Genomic DNA, 20,823 nt, shown 5'->3' on the forward strand with positions numbered 1-20,823 from the left:
AATTCTACGTAATTTTTTATTTTATTTAAATTCTAATGAAAATAAATTTTAAAATAAGATTCCGCTCTCTATTTACATTAATTTATTAATAAATAAATGTATTATGTACATATATATTTATTTTTTTTCTTAATTTTAACCTAGTTTTATATATAATTGCGAACAACGATATAAAAAAAATTAATTTTATACTTAAGATGATAGTATTTACTACTACGCAATATTTTTGTTTTTTTTCAAATATGTAATTTCCTGAATTAACAAATTTTAGTTGATTTATACATAATTTTAATACTTTAAATATTATTAAATTAAAATGGAACACTGATAAATTAATGATATTATTTATTTATATGTATTTTTAGTTATATATATTACTTTTATATTTTTAATGTATTTTTCTTATTTTCCTTTTTCTTTTTTTTTTTTTTTTTTAATTTTCTAAGTTATAATATTTTATTGTATTAAATAAAAAGTGTAAAGCAAAACAAAATATTTTACTATTCTAGAAATAAAAAAAAAAAAACGATTAAAAAAGAACAGCATATACTATATATTATTGAGGAAATTTTAATAGTCAGGGACTTTTTTATTATAAAAGATTTAGTAAATTTCAAGATGTTCTTAACGAAAAAAAAGATAACAAAGTTCCCTTTTGTTAAACTTTTATCATGTATCATTTTAATATGGATATTCCAATATTCAAATAAGGTAAAAAAAACTATAATTATATATTTGAATTTTTTTCTTCTTTGTTATTTTATATTTGTATCATAACGTGGAAAATTTATTAATAATTATTATAAATATGTTTTTATAAATGCGAAATATTTATTCTAATTATTAGAGTAACTTTGGTAAATCATGGGACAGAAATATCAACAGAAATAATGCAGTAGACATAATTATAAGAAGATAATTGAGGGAGCGGGTACCAATGCCCCAGATGTATAATGTATATACAAGTGAAAGTTCAATTAACTCAGTGAATGATGAATATAATAATTATGATAATAATGATGAATATTATTATGATGATAATAATGATGAATATTATTATGATGATAATAATGATGAATGTTATTATTATGATGATGAATATCCTGCTTCCGTGGCAAAATTATCATCAGAAGATGAAGCTTATTTTAATAAATTAATAGATAAATATATAAGAAATGAAAAATATCCAGGGAATCGTGTTGAAGTGAAGTATGTTCAGGACATTCCTAAACCGCCTAATAAATTTATATATGAAGAAGAAATGGAACAACCAATTGATAAATCATCAAATCATAATAATTATCAAAAACCACTCAATAAATTACAAAATGTTGGTGATCGTTATAATAGTCATTATGATTCATTAGAATCTGATGATGATCTTTCTGAAATTTTCGTTGATTCGTCAAAATATGCTAGTCATTATAAAGAACAATCCGGTTTATCAGAATCTGAAAATGATTACTATAAAAAGCAACCTGATTCATCTAAGCATCATAATTATAGAAGTCAAGCTGTTACAGATAAGTCTACTAAAAGTTCTAGAACTTTTTCAAATATGAACGAAAGAAAAAGACAAAATAAGCGTGGTAAGAAGAAACGAAAAGGAATAATAAAAAAAGTTTTATACCCATTGACAAATTTTGTGAAAAAAACAGATGCTATATATGAATCAGAGTTATTAAAAACATTAATGGCTAATGTTGTTAATAAGAATTCAAAGAAGAAAAGAGGATTTAATAAAAAAATTGTTGACGGATTAACAATCACATCTCCAGTTTTAGCAATGAGTATATTTTTATTATTATTTGCTTTACAAAATGTAACTCCTGGTATTGTTATATCCGTCTTCTTTGTTGTTTTAGCATTATATTATGTATTCCATAAATACAAAAAATGCAAACACTTGTGTAAAGTTTACGGAAAATAAAATAATATTAAGAAAATTTCAGAATATGGATATTATCCTGGGTCATTATCTAAAAAGCGACAGATACAATACAGTAATTCTTTAATGTTTAAAATTTTATATATACAAAAGAAAAAATATATATGTGTATATGTATTATTTACATTTACAATGTGGCTAACATTTAAAAAAAAAAAAAAAAAACTTTTAATATAATTTTTTATTCTCCGTATTTTAGAAGTTCTTTTATAATTTAATTAATTATAAAGTTATTAACTGAATCATTTATTTAAAAGAGTTTGTATTACTTTAAAAGATTCCCTTTGTTCTTTTTTTTTTTTTTTTTGTTTAAAAATTAATAATATTTTTTGGTTTTTCAATTCATCTAGGAATGTTCAGTTGAGATATATTCATTAAATTTTATATTATTCTTTAAAACAATGTATCAAAACTTTTGTAGAGTATGTTTTATAACATATATCAACTATTAATTCAAATTTATTATTATTTCTGTTAAATAAAAAAAAATTAATTATTCAGGCATTCTTGATGTTTATTAAAAACAAATTTAAGAACTATTTTTTGTATTATAATTTTATGTCTACAGAAATAAATTATACTCTGATACAACGATTATTATTTCGTGTATTGTTGTCTTATATGAATTTCATTTTTTTTAAATGTTAATAAAATATCTCAGAAAATATTTTAATATGCCTTTTTTTTCAATTATCATTTCTTCATGGGTAATCTCTTTTAGTAGTAAGTTATGCGATTTCTGATAAAATGTTCTATATCCTTATTTATATAATTACATTATTTCTATAATATTCCTATTTATAGAAATCTTTACAATTCTCTAATTTTGTATTTATTTTATATATTCCATATTTCTATGTGTTTATATTTTCAATTCACTTACTTGCTTGTAGTTATGAGGGTAGTCAAACTAGAATTAAAGGAGCTCACAAAAGAACAAAATTATTAGAAAATGATAATATAATGTCTACTTGCATTACCATCCAAATCTTATTTACATTTCATGAAGCAATATCTGTTAGTCCTCTCCTTTTATAATATAAATATAAATAAATATATATATATATATATATATATATATATATATGTTAGGACGAATATTAGCTATAATTCATTTAAGATTATGAAGAACATAAAAATTAAAAAAAACAAAAAATAACAATAACACACAACTAATATATACTTATTTCCCCTCTTTTTATGGGTTCCTCAACGTATATTATGCAAGCTAATTGACTCTCATAAAATTTCGGACTATAAACAAATTTGTATAATAACGTATATCATAAAAATTGTTATAGTCATATTTTTAAAGTTAAGATATATAACATTCTTAAAGTGTAAATGTACATATATATTTTATGCTTATAAATGTCCCCCAAGTTTAAGCATAAGTTAAAGTGATATAATTACATTTATACATAAAATATACAACATAAATATAGAAGAAATTAAAATTCAATTTATGTTGATTACTCTACATAAAATATAAGATTATATATATTAAAATAAATTCTGTAAAAAATTATTTTATACATATGTTGTCTTTGTTCATTTTATATTTCATATAATAACAGAAATTACTTTATATACATATGCATAAAATACGAACTCTATTAGGTCATAAATTCTTTTTATTTTTTAGTTTTTATTTTTTACATACATAGGTAATAAAAGTTAACATGTTCTCTTATGGGCGAATAAAGTTGTTCATTGAAATATATGCAATTTCGTATAATTTTGTAAACATATATATGATCACAATTTACTGAATTACCTTATTTTCCTACTAAAAATAACGAGTAATCATTTTAAAATTAAAAATTTAAGCTATTAAAAAATTGAAATATAAATGTGGAAGACTTGAAAAATTATAATGAATATTGATCTTAAATAAAATGAGATTTTCATTTTTAATTACATAAAAAAGAATTGTTATAACAATTGTCACAACATTCTTCTTGGTAAGATATTTAAATATATATATTTCTCATATTAAAAACATCTCCTGTGCATTATTATCTTCAAAAATTTTAAAATGTTATGTTATTTTCATAATATATATTCCTTAGTTGTAGCATTTACACCTACTTTTATTAATTTGATAATTTTGCAAAAACTAGCATAAATGTATCACATGAATTATTATTAATGTAAAAAGTTGCTAGGAAATCAGCGTTTAACAATATAAATTAAAAAAAATAAAAAATATGAAATTTGAACTTTTTGAATGTATCTTAAATAAAATATTGTTATACACAACATAATGAAAAGTTATATAACATATAATAATGCGAATAAATGGAAAAATTTATAGCATAATTTATTTTCTTTTTTACAAATTATAATTTATATAAAAATGTTCTACAATAGCCCTTTTGCTAAATATTTTGAACTATATATAATCTTTGTATACATACTTCACAAGTATTATTTCTAATTTCCCAAAAAATTATGTGTACTATATTATATTAATTTGCCATATATGTATATGTATATATTTTAAATGTATTTATTATTTTTTATTAACTCTTATAAATCATGTATTTTTTTTTTTTTATGCTTATATTTAGTGTAATATCACAATGTCAAATCAAAATAATAAGAACTGTGCACAAAATATTTTTCGTAAACGTAAATATTACAGATAGTAATAAATGTATTTTCAAATAAAATAGTAAAAACTGTACAACTATAACAGACATAATCATTACTAACATATGAATCGAATTATATTTATATATGTATGTATTATGCTTGCATATGTGTAGATATTTATTCATGAAAATTCTACATATACAACTTTTTCTATCCCTATATACGATGTAATGCTTTTAGAACTGAACAGATATTGCTAATTATATACAATATCATTTATTAAAAAGGAGTAAAAGTAATATAATAAAAAGAATCAAATATATAAATTCTATTATACCCTTAAATTAAATCTCAAGTAAAAGTAAAATTTATAAATTTACAACTTTTCATAAAATTCCTTTTTCATTTTTAATTGTTTTATAATTTTTATACATATAATAAATTAAAATTTTTACGTTTATTTTGAATTTCATCTTATTATTGTTAATATTTATTTATCTTAAAATACCCGTTATTATTTTTTCCCCTTTTAAAAAATGAAAAATACGAAATATATGATGTTCACAAATATACGTATGTTCGCTACTGTTCATATTAACATTTAGGGAAAACTTTCGTTCTAGTAATAAAGATTTAAATTTTTTTTTTTATGTAATTAAAGCGTGTAGCTATAAAAAATAAAAAAAGAATTTATATTATTATGTCTCAAAAAATGAATTTCTTCCAAATTGATCTAAGGTAAATTTTAAGACCCAGATATTAACAAAAATTCAAGGAAGAATAACGATTTTTTATTTATACTTATAAACACCATTTTATTCTTTGCTTTTCTTTTGAATTGTACTTTTGGATTAATAAAAATATCACGTATGAAAAAATATATATACATATATATGTAAACTTTTTAATTCTTTTTAAAAATCTAAATTCGAATCTAAAGAATTTTTTTTTCAAAAAATGTTAATAATTTTATTTAGTCTCTTCAAGAACAGATGAGAATTAATAAAGCTGCTTCAAATGACAAAATGGAAAATAAAAAGTACAAAAGACGGAAATAACACATGAATGGATATAGAACGAATGGATTATTTGGATGATGCAAATTCAAACAGGTTTTAAGTATTTTTGCTTGCCTGTAGATAATCAAAACAAGAAGTAAATCAAATCAAAAGAACAAAGAACTTGAAAAATGAATAGGCAGCATCGAGTTTAAATCGACGAATTAGGTTCAAACACACACAAAACAGTGGATGTAAATCTGATATTTTGAAAAAAATATATACTTGGGATGACGCTCACCCACAGGAATGTATTAAAATAGAAATAAAAATATTGTGTGGAAATATATTGATAAAAATATATTAATGAAAATGAGTAGAAATTAAAAAAATGGAATTAATAGAGAATGAATAAAATGAAAAAATAAGCAAATGCAAAAATGAAAATTTAACAAAGATACACACTGGACAATAATTCCAGCGCTTCAGTTGCACAGACAATCTTCTACACACATAATAAATTATATACAAAAAGTAAAGCAAATTAAAATATATAAATAACAGAGAAAAAGAGTGTTCATTCAGTCGGTTAGAAACTATACTAAAACACTATATAAATAACGCGTTTAGAATAAGATCAGAATGTAAAAATCATAAAATTTTTTTATTTAATAACTGCATAGAACAGTTAATAATCACATGTATGAGTAACAATGGAATCAATAACCAAGAAAGGAAAAAGAATTAATTTAGAAAAAAAATAATATCAAAATAAATAATCTTTTGAAGTTAATGAAGATATATTATTTTATAATTTCTAGTTACTAATTTAAGTTGTACACCACAAATGATGAACAAGGAATAAATGAAAGAATGAATAATTTATAAAACAGAAATAACCCAATTTACCTTATAGAATTTTTAGAATTTATCAAATCTATTATAATTAGGTCAGTATAAGTTAAAAAAAATATATATATATGAATAATATTATGCTTATGGAATAGTAAACGTACAAGGGTTTTAAATGTAAAAACTCGAATAGATTGAAAGCATAATTATTTAAATGATAAATCATGTTTCTACATAATACTAAAGAAATTTTTTTTTTTTTTTTGATGTTTATATATTAATGTTCATTTATACGGAAGTGCTGTTTGTTATATGTATTATTTGTTTATAAGTTTCTTAAATTATCAAAAAAAAGAAAAAGATTTTCTTAAATAGTAATTTTTTTGTCCTTCATTATGTATAATAAAATTTATCTTAAAATAAAGTACTCGTTAATGTTCCTTCACTAATAACCTCTCATTATTTTCATAGTTTTTTCCATATATGCTCTTAATGTTTACTTATAAGTTTTAATAAATATTATTTTTTCCCCCATACATTTTTAAATTAATATGTGAATTATGATATATAAATGATAATATTTATTAAAGCAAACAAACGAAAAAAAGACATCAGCTTTTTAAATTATATTTTTTCATATATAACTCTATGATTGTTTCTACATAAAACTATAGAATTTAACGTTGCAAATTAACGTTCATTCAGGTAATTTGTAAGAATATTCATAAAATTAATATTATATTATTAAGTTTATTCTCATTCTGCTTCTACATTATTATATATATAAACATTTTTTTTTACGTGTGATTAAAATAATTACTAGAAATTATACTACCAATTAATGTTAAATGTAATTAAGTAATTTTTCTTATTTTTCGTTCTATATTACATGTACTTGAAACATGGTTTATAAATTCCATTTTGTACCTGTTACATTTCTTACATCAAATTTATTATTATTATTTAGCATACCTATTAAGCAATATTTTTATTTTATTTTATTATTATTTTTTTTTTTATTTGATAAATAAACTTACATAAAATATATATATTTATATAAATGTATATATTACGCATGTGTATTATTTTTATTTTCCTAATTTTTTTTAGTAACTTATTTGTTTTCCTTACCATTAAATTAATCATATTAACACAATAAAATATACTAGCAAATAATTTTTTCAATGTTTTTTCCATTACATAAATATAAAATGAATGATGATACAATCTATTTATTTCATACATAAAACTTATTTTTAAGTTGTTTTAAATTATAATTTTTTACACTATTAAATCACATACATTCCAATATATATTTTCTTCATGGGTTTATTATAATTTATTAAAAAGAATAAAACCCATAACGAAGAGGAAATTATTCTATAAAGTATCAAAAATTTATATTATGATAATGATATAAATATTTTATCATAATACAGATTGACACATTCTATATTATAAATAATAATACTTGTTCTATTCAATTTGATATCATGAACTTCCTAAAGTATCATAATTATTTAATTTTAAATGCTTCATAATTTTTTAAAATAAATTCTTATCTTCATTATTTAATGTTACGAATTAATTTAATTCTTTTGTTATCATTATTATTTATTAAATAACCTTAACCCAATTTTTTCGTTTAAAAAAGTATTCAAAAAAATATTTCATTTATATTATTTTATTCTTATTTGTCTTATTTTGATATAAAAAAAAAAAAATATATATAGTTACATAATTCTTCTGAACCAACCCTTATGAAATTTATTTTACCATAATTCTGAAAAAAATTATTAAAATATTTTTTTAAGAAATAAATTCTATGGTATATACATAATTAAATAATGTTTTTCCTTTTTTCATTATATTGTTTTCTTTTTAAGAGGGACGATGCTAATATTTAATAATAATGAAAACAATAATAAATGATAAGGTAATTAAAAAAACAACCTATCATTTTTTCTATTACCACATTAGCATTACACTAAACTATTTTTTTTTTTTTTTTCCCATGCCAACCTACATTCTCCTCGTATTTTTTAATTTTTTTATTTTTTTTAAAGTTCAAATAATATATTATATGAAAAAATAAATAAGCCAAAATAGTTAAAAGTTTAATGAAGTGTTTTTTTTATTATGAAATAAACAAAAATAATCTATATTAAAATATTCAACATCCATAATAAAAAGCTTGTAATCATTCTGTCAGTACTAGGTCCCATTAGTCCAATAAGATTTATTTTTATACTAGAATACTAAAAAAAAAAAGTAAGACAAAATATGTGTATATTAAAGCATACATATATTATAAATGTTATATTTTTTTATTTTCTTTATTTAATTTTCACTTTTTTTTTTATATATATATTTATTTTAATAACTAGTTAAATCTGTATTTTATGTTCCATTAATTTAATTGTTTTCTTTTAATTTATATTTTTATTATTTTAGAACAATTAATATAATAGAAGAATACTATGACATCATGAACGGTACATAAAAATAAAAAAATATGAATCTGTAATAAAAAAGAATGTTCCTTATATAAAATATGTTAAACTGTTATGATAAATAAATGTATGTGTATTTATATGAACTTATTTAAATTTTGTAAAAATAGAATACAAATAATAGGTGGATCCCTCTGATTGATTAAATATACATATATATATATGATTTATTTTTAATTGTTTTAAAAAATATTTTGTGCGGCGTACTTTTTTAAGGTGATCTATTATTTGAAAGAAAAATAAATATACTAATTGATTAAGACTTAAATTTTATTGAACATGTATCATACATATATTGATTAAAATAATTCATTTAAATAATAAAATTAATTTCTATAAAAATAACTTTCAATATTTGTTCACATTAGAATCATATTTTTAAAAAAAATGTTACAATAAAAAATACATATGTCGAACATGTGAAATCGTTTAATCATCATATAATAATTCGTAGAATATATTTATGGAAATAATAAATTAAATTTGTTTTATTGATTACATTTTATTTTCTCTAATATTTTATTACGACATTTTATATTTAACTCTACCTGTTTTTCTTCTTTCTTTCTTTTTTTTTTTTTTTATGGTTCTTTCAAAAAGAAAAACATAAATATGCAATATTTAGAATTTTACTTTGATTATTATAAGATATTTTAAAATTTACAGAGAAAATTCTCATTTATTTAAAAGATATATATATTTTTTTTTATTAGTGTATTCCAAACATGGAAGCATATAGTACTATAGAAGATAACACTTTATCACGTCATAATGCAGACAGTCAAACAAAATATGACCTAGAAGTAGAGAGTGAAGCGTTAGAAAGTTATTATGGTCCAGAGAGCGATTCTCCAGAAACATATAATGAATTAGATATTGATGAATTACAAAATAGTGGGATGGAAGTAGATGAGGAAGTTGATACTTTGGACATTAGCAATACTGAAAGTTTTTCTATGGAAAATGGTATTGGAGAAGATATGGATCATGGTGTAAGTGCAGATGATGAACCAATGAATTTTGATGTAACGGATACGAATGCAGTTATTAATAATGATGTACTATTAACAGATATATTCGGAAAAGATATCCTAATTAAGTGAGAAGATTTATCTTTTTTTCAAAAATTAAAATTAAAGATAGAGACCTTTTATCTTTCAAGTCAATTATGAGCTTTTTTTTTTCATTTTTAATCCTTTTGTTCTTTACTGTAATGTTTAATTAACTTTTAAAGCAAATGATTATGGTAATCTAAGAATAACGTACATCTCTGTACAAAAGCGTTTTGTATAATTTTAATAATTGAAATAAACTGTAGAAATATAATTCTGTAAAAACATTTGAAATATTGCTTTTATTATTTTATCCTATCATTTTTTCCTTCTATTTTATCTTATTATTTTATTTTATCATATTTTTTATTTAATTTAATTTTTTTTTTTTTTCTTTTAGTCTTTTCAGATCCATAGAAACAGAATTAGAGAGGAACATTACAAGTCAGTAAATATTTATGAACAAAGTCCATCATTGCAATATTGGAAAGAAAACCGGAGGAATAACTGGAAGACATAATTGGATAATTGGGAACGATTCAGTATATCCATAGGAGATAAAGAAAACAAATGTCTTAGAGAAAAAGATAAAGCTTGGCTTAATGGACATAAATCGACGGAAAAATATATGGATACATTATATAATGAACATATAGATAAAGAATACAAATCCGATTTTTTTGAAAAATAGTTAAATTGGGATGAAAAAAGTGAGGAAATTGAATGAGAACAGAAAAACACAATATAAAAAATATGAGGAAAAAAAATGGATGTGTGAAAATAAATTCTTTTTAGATGATTTTACCTCAAAAGAATGAATGGACTGGAAAAAGGAAAAAATTATATCATGGTTAATGATCGACTGGAAACTCAAAGTGATACAGTACTGGTATAATTGGGAGAGTACAAAATGGCTGACGTGGGTACCTTCAAAAGACAATTAAGACTGAAATAAATAGTAAGGAAGAGTATGTATGGAATGGAAAGAATGGGATAATTGAGTATAGGATAAAGATAATGTATTTATGAACAATAGATGGAGGGGGTGATCCAATTGGGAAAATAATAAACAGGATGCTTTTAATGATTGGTTTTTAACACTTTTGTTGACAAATGAGTTACGCGAAAAACAGTGGCATCGTTGGAATGGTGATAGAAATAATTCCATAGGGATAAATACACCAATTTCAACATGAAATTAGTACAAAAGTAAAATAAGTGCGAACAAATCGAGTAATATATAATATCATATCTTAAAACTAGCAATTCAAGAAATCAGTTACTAATAAAAGAAGAGAAAAAAGAAAGAATATAATATGTAATGGTACAGATAAAAATAAGATAATAAGAAATTTTCAAAATCAGTATAATTCTATTGTTGTTTTTAATGCATATTATAGTATTTTACTTCTATTATAGAACAAGGATATACATAGTAAAGTGAAAAATACATTTTAATCTAAAATGTCTTACAAAATTAATGCGAATGTACAAATTAATTGAAAATTAGACTGTTTAAGTAGTGGATTAGTATTTATAGGTAAAATTTATGGAACATTTTTTGAAATTGTTTATAATATATATATATATATATATACGAATGTTCAAGTCTTATTTTTTTTACGTAATATATGCCTAATAATTCTTTAATACTGCAAAAGAAATTTTTTTTCTGTTTTCTTTTAAGTCATTTGTATTCTTTTTATTTTATTTTATTTTCTTAAATATATATTTAAGCCCTATATTCTATAATTATTATTGATATAAAATATGTATCCAACTTTTTCTGTATTTGCGTATTTATATAAATCATCCCAAATATTTTTTAATAAGTTTTATAAGAATTATTTTATTTTATTGTTTTTTGTGGCCTTTTTAAATATACATCTACATAAAATTGTATCCAAGTGTTAATCTTTTAAAAAAAAAAAAGAAATAAATCTTATAATGACTATATTATATTTTATTAAATAATTATTATATTGATATTATTTTCATGTAAACCTGTCGTTTTATAAACAAAATGTCTATTTCCAGTTATCCGTTATTGAGAACAGCTATAAAATTACCATTAAGTTTCTGATTTATCTCAATGTGCATTTTCTGTTAGTCATTTTGTGTATGCATACTTTTTTCTGCTAATAATAATTATCTTGATTCAACTATTAATGTATTATGGTAAAATATGACAATGTAATTTTCCTTTCGTTGTTTATAATATAAAATCAGTCCTTCTGTCAATGGATATGTAAAAATATCAAGAGTTTTTTTTTTTTTTATTTCTTTATTCTTATTATTTTTTGTACTAAATTTACTAACCCTATTCCAATGAAATAATATAACTTTTTTTTCTTCTACCATGTAATTTACACTTAAAAATATGATACTGTGTACCACTTTTTTATTTTTCCAAGTAAAATTTTATTAGTATTTATTTTTTTTCACCTTATGTTACTTTGAATACACAATATTACACGACTTCATTAGTTTTATTTTATTTTCAAGCAATAAATTTTTATATTGAGCATTCTTTTTCATTTTCGAATTTAAAGCAATCTACACATTTTTTCCCCTTTTAGTTTAACTTAAATATATTTATTTATAGTTTCTATAATAATTGCACGTACAATTGCTATTTTTTATTTTTACTTTAACAGCAACTATTCAAATTATTTGGTTATTTTTCATCTTTTTAATAATTGATTATCATCATTCTATACATATTTTTTTGGCGTATTCTCTTCTAATACTAAGGTATGAAAGAAATTTAGTTTTTATGTAACCTTTATCTTTGCGATTCATAAACTGATACTAATGTTCAATATTATTATATATATACATATATTAACTTCCAATCTTTCTTGGGCTACTAATAGCGTAGTACAAATATATATGTATATAGTACTTTATCGCGTATTTTATCATTATACATTTTGAATTTTATTTTTAATATAAATTTTTTGCAATTACATTAATGAAAACTTTAATACTAATTTTTATTCTTGTCCTAAATTTTTATACAGTAACAATTTGATTATATTTTTTCAAAGATTTTATTGTATATTATGTTGTTATTTCAATTCCCTTTTTAAATAAATTGCCATTTTTAATTAACCTTTATTTTAATATATTTTTCCATATATTTTTATCCATTTTACTACGTATTATTTTTACACCAGCATTTTTGAATATCTTTTTATGTTATTGAGTGCTATGTTTTTGTTTTTACTTATTTTATGACGTTCCTTTTTGTTAATTCCATTTAAAGTTGAATTACAGTGTTATTATAAAATTATTTATTTAATAAAACTATCGCCCAACTATAAAAGAAAAAAAGATAAAAGTATGCCTTTTCACCTTATAACTGATTTGTTATTATGTGTATGGAACAAGTAAAATAAATTAATGATAACATACTATCTTATTCCATTTGGAGTTATATGATATATAATCGCATAATGTTACTCTACTTCATCGTTGTAACTTGGAACAAATTTACATACATGTTCTCTTTTATCATGAAGTTCACCTAATACATATATACTTATACATATATAAAGATATAGATTTTGCTTATTAAAAGTTAATTCTGTCATGGTTAAATTTAAATAATTATTATATTATATTTTTTGACGTACCACTTTATATTTTACATCCATGGTTCTTTCTCCTTTGTTTTATAACTATTTTCTGTTTTATGCTTTTCTGTTAATTTTAATATTTTTTTTTTTTTTTGTAGCTTTTAGTACAATATGAGTAGCCTTATATTTTCATAATATATAAGTTGTTTTAGCAAATTATTTATTTTTTGTAAATTTGTTTTTTTTTTTCTTGTAATGGCATATGTATTTAATAGTGTATCAAATTCTAAATAAGTTTATGATTACAAAATTGTACTTATATATATGATATATATTAAAATTTTTGTTGAAGCGTTTATTTTTTTAATTGAATTGTTCCCTCTTTGAGTCAATCTTTTCCATTATGTACTAAGAACTTATGTTCATAAAAGTTTCTTTTAATAAGCCTTTTTTATGAGAAAATTTCCTATAATTGTTATAATATTATCATTCGAAATATTACTACTATCATAATAGGGAAAAAAAAATTTTATTTTATAAATATTTAAATTTAAAATATTTTAAAAAAGTTTTTCATAAATAGTATTAAAATGGGCGTTTATGTGTCTTTACAAGTATGCATTATTAACAAAACTGAATAATGAAATATTCGTAAGAATAATTTACTTACTATAGTTAAAAAAAAAAAATAAATAAAAAACATAATTTTAATTAAAATTGGAATTAAATTCCCAATATTATAAAAAAGTTACACTAATTTACATTAAGTATATGAATAATTATATTATAAGGTAATCCCATAAAACTTCTAATATGTTTTATTCAAAGAGCTTTACTTCTTCAAGACTTATATTTAAGTGTGAAAACCTATTCTCTTTTTTGATCTTTATTAAATTTTATAAATATCTTTTCCTTCATTTCTATACTTAGTGTAATGATATATTATATTATTAATTATTATTTATATTCTATATTTCGCACTATTTCAAAATTATTGATCTACGTATATTCACTAATGATGAAATTTAGAAAGTTTGTTTAACATTTCAGAATAGAATTTCAAATAGTTTGTATAACAAAAAAAAAGCGCATTATAAAAATGGAGTTTTAAACGTATACACACACACACATATATATATATATATTTTTTTTTTTTTATGAAAGAATATTACCTTCCACAAATCGTATATGTTAACGTATAAAAAGAAAACGATATATTTCGTAAAATACAAAAACAAATTAAGTATAACGTATAGTTTTACTCTTCTGTAAGTGAATATTTATGTATAAGAACATTATAACAATCATAATTAGGGATAACTAATGATATCTTTTTTTTCTTTGTAGTTCTTGTGTATCATATGTACAACTATACATATCAATATTCCTAGTAATCTAACAATCAGTCATTCTCCATTTTTTTTTTTGTAACCATTTCTACTTTATTTTTTATACGTTTATATATATACTTTTTCATTAAACAATAGATTGGTATTAGGAAACAGTAAGATAATATAACATATATAATAGGATGCGAAGTTCCTATTGAACCAGATTTTTCCAAATAAAATACATAAAATAAAATAATAAAAGGTATTAATCCCTCTATTACATCATTAACGATTCTAAATATTTTATTTTTTTTCCTGAACTCTAATATTTTCCAAATAATTTTTGTTGATATTCCTATTGTACTTACTGTATTTTCTGCATTTTCTGTTTCATCTTTTTTTACATATACTTCTTCATTTTTTACAATTCCTTCCTTCAATTCTTCTGTATTTACTATTTCATCTGGCATATTTTCTTTTAAAACAACATTTATTATTTTATTTTCTATCATATAACCTGTGACATCATTTATCAGAGCCATCTGTACCTCATTTGGGGTTCCAATAAAATCTAATAAACTTTCTTTTAACTTTTCATTTTTCAATGTATCTTCTTTTAAATATACAGTTATATATCTTTTTACTGCATCCAGTATTATATTCAGGTCCCCCAATTGATGAGATATATTTCCTTTTAATTCACCATTTTTTAATATATTTCTTAATATATAATTTGTTACAAATCTTATTAGCGCTTGTTGTACTTTATTTAAATCTTCTGTACTTTCTGATTTTTTTTTTTTTAAATTTTCATATTTTAATTCTATAAATTCCTCTTGTGTATGCGTTAATAATCTGTTATTTCTTAAAATTAGCACATTCCCATAGTTGTACTCGTAACTCCATGATTTTAAAAATATAGAGCACTAAAAAAAAAGGAAAAATATAATTATTATTAAAATATAAAAAAAATGTCTACTTTTTCTAATGTAAGAATTTTAATTTCTTAAAGAAAATATATAATTTAAAAAAAATAGCATAAATTTCTTAAATGTTTTATAAATTCCACTGTGTAAATTCGTATTTCACCTTAATAGAAAATTGAAAGGTACAATCTAACACAATAAATAAAAAAATATTAAAGAAGAGAAACATAGTATTTTTTCTTTTTTTTTGTGACAATAAATTACGTTCTTTTTCCAAATTCGCCCCTATAAAATTGTTTGCTACGTAATAATAACATCTTCACATTAATAATTATATTTCTGATATAAACATTTTTCTTATTGGTTTTATTTTTTTTTTTTTTTAGTTTTTAATTGAAATTTTTAAATAAATATTGTACAAAATAAATATTAAACTAATATTATGGTGACTATATTTGCCTTAGAATTATTTTATTTTTTTATTCTTTAATAAAATTAACGTATAAATTTTTTATAATAAAAATAGGTTCGTCAATCCACAAATGTAGTATTAATTATGTATTATTAATTAAACAAACATATATATACATAAATATTATATATTAATTATTATTATGTGAAACACTTCATATTTATATTAACTTTTTTATTAAAGAGGAAAAAATCTAGTATATTTGTAGAAATCTGTAGAAAATTATGTTGATAATTAATGCGTTAAAAAATAGTAATTATATAAAAACACTTTCATACGTTTTTTCATATGTTCAAAGATTATGATAAATTTTTTTAATTGTGTGATTGAAAGTCGTAATAATTATGATTATGATGTTCAAATGAAAAGTTCGTTGTTATAATAATAATATATACCATTATTTATAATAACAATAATATGAACTCACAATATAAAATATAAAATAGTGGGGAATCATTTTTAAAATTTTAAAAATCCTAAGGATAACATACCAAAAGATATTTAAAGGGACAATAATATTTGTATAATACTATGATGTATTAATTTTTTTTTTTTTTCCTTTATAAAATTCAGAAATGTAGCTATAGTCCTATTTTTTCAGATATACAGTTTTTAGTGAAATTCATTTTTTCAAACTTAAAGAAAAAAATTTTTTTTTATAAATTATACAGTCATATAATTCAATGAATTTTTTTTAAAACACACAGTTAAAATATGCTTAAAAGTATAATGTGTATATGGATTCCTTTATTACATGGTACATCAAAAGCTAAAAGTCATATATGTTAAAATACGTGCATATATAACCTTTGTAGAAGTTAAATGCAATATTGGTTTCATGTGACATTGTGTTATGACTTATTTTAAAAAAAATTATATACACGTTTTATTTGTATGCTAATATGTAACAAATTTTCATTCATCCTCCAACTGTTCTTTAACAAAAAATGAACATTTTTAATACATGTGGATAAGAATATAGGATTTAATAAAAATAATACATTTCCATATTTTTTAATTTCTTGTAGGTATTAATACAAACATACATATATAAATTTATTCAATGATATTATTTGAAAAAGCTCAACTGTTGATATATAAGTTTATTATAAATAAAGGACGGGAAAAAAAAGACACAATATAATATTTTGATAATAAAAAATATATAATTTCCCCATATGTTTTTTCCAAGAATTGAAAAAACTTCAGTATTATTTATCTTTAAAAATAAAAAATTTGATATATGAACACATTTTCGTCCTTCTTTTAAAAATACTTCCATTAAAATAATTTCTTCACAAACGAAAACATATATATCATTAAGAAAATTCTTACTACACAAAAATATACCACAATATATATAAAATATATTTTTAATCTTTTTCCTTTTCTTCTTTTTTTTGTTTGAAATTAATTCTTTATATTTAATAGTAATATATAAATTGACAATTCTTTATCCCTTTTATTTTACATTTCATAGTTTTTTAAAATAATACCTTTTTTCATTATTTAAATAAGGAAAATTTATAAAATATTTAATAAAAAAATATAAATACAAAAAAGTAATAAAACATGGAACAACTAAATTTCTTGAAAAAGAGTTTATGGAATAATGCGTTAAAGGAAAAAATCAAAATTATTTCAAAATATAAAAGCCACTTTATACAACATCAATCATGAAAACCCCATTACAAAAGGAAATTTTTTTACTTCGTGTAATTTGATAAATAATAGCATAACGGTTATAAATTTATATATATATAACTTAGAAAAAAAGGAGTAATTTCAAATTTTGTTGAATGGTTAAAATTAAAATATATTAAATAGTATGCCCAAAACACACAAATTAAGGCATTTTTTTTATATACATAATTTTTTTTCATTTTTTCGTTTTCTTTGTTTTTTACCTTTTTTTTTTTTTGTTTTTTTCCTTTTTTTTTGTTTTTTTCCTTTTTTTTTGTTTTTTTTTTTTTTTTTTTTTTTTTTTTTTTTTTTTTTTTTTTTTTTTTTTTTTTTTTTTTTTTTTTTTTTTTTTTTTTTTTTTTTTTTTTTTTTTTTTTTTTTTTTTTTTTTTTTTTTTTTTTTTTTTTTTTTTTTTTTTTTTTTTTTTTTTTTTTTTGTTTTTTTCTTCATTTATAAATAGCAATACTTCACGTAAAAAATTTTTATAGAATAAATGTTTCTGCTTTTTTTTGTATAAATAGATTTTACCGTACTACCAGAAGATCATTTTATACGAAGTTTGTGATTGTATCTTTTGTAAAAATGTTCTTCTTAAAAGAAAATAAATTTATTTCTTTTTATTTTATATATTGTTCTTGTTAAACCATTTTAAAAAATATATATATAACCAAAAATAAGATATTTAACACTTTAAATAATATTTTTTTAATACATTAACGTAAAACTGTTTATATACATATATTTATTTATATATATATGTTTATAATATAAATGATTCCATTTAGAAGATTAAAAGTTGAATATAGCGCTGTTACAAATATAGCAAAAATAAGGAATCGCATATATTTAACAGTTTCATATGAAAGTTAATATATGGATATAATATAATATTAATAATTAGGTTGCATATAATTTATATTGTAATTATTGCTTTTTTAAGAACATGCTTTTTATTTGAATATATTTAAGATATAAATAGTTATATTATATATATTATGTTTATTTATTTTTTTTTTTTTAAATATATATTTAACCTAAAATTTAACTGACTATGTCATTTATTTTTTTTTTTTTTTCAAATTATTTATTTAATTTTGAATATTTCATGTTTTAGTAGAACAACTACATAATCTAAAAATCCATATATATTCAATATATATTAGAATTGTTAACTCTCTACATAATAATTTTAGATAAATTTTACTTTAAAATAATTATAAAAAAAAAAAAAATTTTACAGTTGAAAACATCAATAATTCGATAATTCGATATTTTTTTATAATATTGTATATATGTAAAATCAAAAAAAAAGTAGAAAATTAGAGAAAAATGAATAGTTTCAGTATTTTAAATGTTAACAAAAATTCAAGGAATGAAACTAATGTAGGAAAAAAATGGACTGTAATAACATCACTATTGCCTACATTGGGAAAATCCTGTCGTAAATATGCAATTTAAATATATTTACCGTTTTTATTAGTTTAAACTTATTATACTTTTTATTTTCAAATTATTATTCACCTTATTGGAATGTGAAGTAATATTTTTAAGTTAAAATTATATACATATATATATAAGCATACTAGTTCAGGGAAGAAATTATGTTTTTCTTTTAATTTCATACAGTATAAATAATTGAGGAACATATATTTACATGAGAATGCATATGAGACCTATATCTCTTTAATTTATAGGGACCATGTAAAAAGCCCAAACAGTAGAAACGTATTTCAAAGTGATATAGAATTAAGACATAGAAGAATAGTGGCTGAACAAAGTAGTTCTCTTAGACCTTGGGAAAGGGATTTCCAAATAGTAAAAGATATAAACGACAAAAAACTTAAAAGGCATAATTCACCATACTTGAAGGAATACAATGATTTAAACATGATAAATCAAATAAGTGCAAACTCTTCTACAAAATGGAAAGCTGTATTAAAAGAAATGAGAGAACATTATGATGAATGTACGCGTAATATGGACGACAAATGGAAAAATTATATTTGGTATAATATATGGGCAAAACTTTATTTACAAAAAGCACATGATGCTATAAATAAAACATTAGCAGATTTAAATAATTCTTATGTATATAAGGAAAAAGCTATTAATACTTGGTTCCAGAATACTAAAGAAGACATGGATCTTTTTATATCGCACATTAAGAGTTGCTTAAAGAATAAGCATAATAATGATGAAAAAAAAAAAATAAATCTGGATAATATTAAAATCCCAACATTACGAAAGTAAGGGAGCATAATTTATGAAGAAATTTTGAAAAATGTAAAAAAAAAAAAAAAAAGATTGCACATACATATTGAATAAATTTAGAATAAAATGTTACCTATTTTTTATATTATTTATGTTTTATGACTTCCGTAGAATTTTTATAATAAATGTGGAAAAAAGTTTATTTTAGTTAAATATATAACTCATTATAAAAGATAAAAATACAAATACACCGATAAGATGTGTTAATAATACGTAATAAAAATAACTTTTATAGACAACATATTTTAAATACTACCATATCTTTATTTGCAGGTGCACCCATGAAAATGTTAAGGCTACCGTTTTTCATAAGTAGCACATATAAGGAATATGAACGAAATAAGGAAATAACGGATAAAAAAATAATAATACATTTTTAAATAACTTATAAGGACATAAGAAAAATGAAAATGCATATGGACGGAAATAATAATTACCAAAAGCAATTTATATGTACATAGTTACGTGGGGACTAAGAAATATTTTATAAAACGAGTACTGCATATATATATATATATATTATATATGTAGTGAAGGGGGTATAAATATAATTGGTTAATAGTAATTTAGAGAATTGTGTAACTATAGGAGCTTATTT

At 20.3% G+C, this 20,823-nt stretch overlaps 4 protein-coding genes across 4 annotated transcripts; 3 read left to right on the plus strand and 1 right to left on the minus strand.

The window, feature by feature from the left end:
• Nucleotides 1-937: 937 nt before the first annotated feature.
• Nucleotides 938-1,930, plus strand: MKS88_003499 (uncharacterized protein; the record flags this gene model as incomplete). Its single annotated transcript, XM_067216595.1, has 1 exon — nt 938-1,930. The coding sequence occupies one exon, from the start codon at nt 938-940 to the stop codon at nt 1,928-1,930; it is 993 nt and encodes a 330-aa protein (XP_067072314.1).
• A 7,704-nt stretch (nt 1,931-9,634) lies between these two features.
• On the plus strand, nt 9,635-10,652 carry MKS88_003500 (uncharacterized protein; the record flags this gene model as incomplete). Its single annotated transcript, XM_067216596.1, has 3 exons — nt 9,635-10,008; nt 10,371-10,409; nt 10,505-10,652. 3 exons carry the CDS (start codon nt 9,635-9,637, stop codon nt 10,650-10,652), a joined length of 561 nt encoding a protein of 186 aa, XP_067072315.1.
• Nucleotides 10,653-14,944: 4,292 nt separating this feature from the next.
• MKS88_003501 (uncharacterized protein) lies at nt 14,945-16,028 on the minus strand (the record flags this gene model as incomplete). Its single annotated transcript, XM_067216597.1, has 2 exons — nt 14,945-15,799; nt 15,963-16,028. The coding sequence occupies 2 exons, from the start codon at nt 16,026-16,028 to the stop codon at nt 14,945-14,947; spliced, it is 921 nt and encodes a 306-aa protein (XP_067072316.1).
• A 3,320-nt stretch (nt 16,029-19,348) lies between these two features.
• On the plus strand, nt 19,349-20,541 carry MKS88_003502 (uncharacterized protein; the record flags this gene model as incomplete). The annotated part of the gene is made up of 3 exons (XM_067216598.1): nt 19,349-19,395; nt 19,649-20,200; nt 20,499-20,541. 3 exons carry the CDS (start codon nt 19,349-19,351, stop codon nt 20,539-20,541), a joined length of 642 nt encoding a protein of 213 aa, XP_067072317.1.
• Nucleotides 20,542-20,823: the final 282 nt, after the last annotated feature.

The sequence above is a fragment of the Plasmodium brasilianum genome, chromosome 11 (genome assembly GCF_023973825.1).
Source record: "Plasmodium brasilianum strain Bolivian I chromosome 11, whole genome shotgun sequence".
NCBI classification, from domain to species: Eukaryota; Apicomplexa; class Aconoidasida; order Haemosporida; family Plasmodiidae; genus Plasmodium; species Plasmodium brasilianum.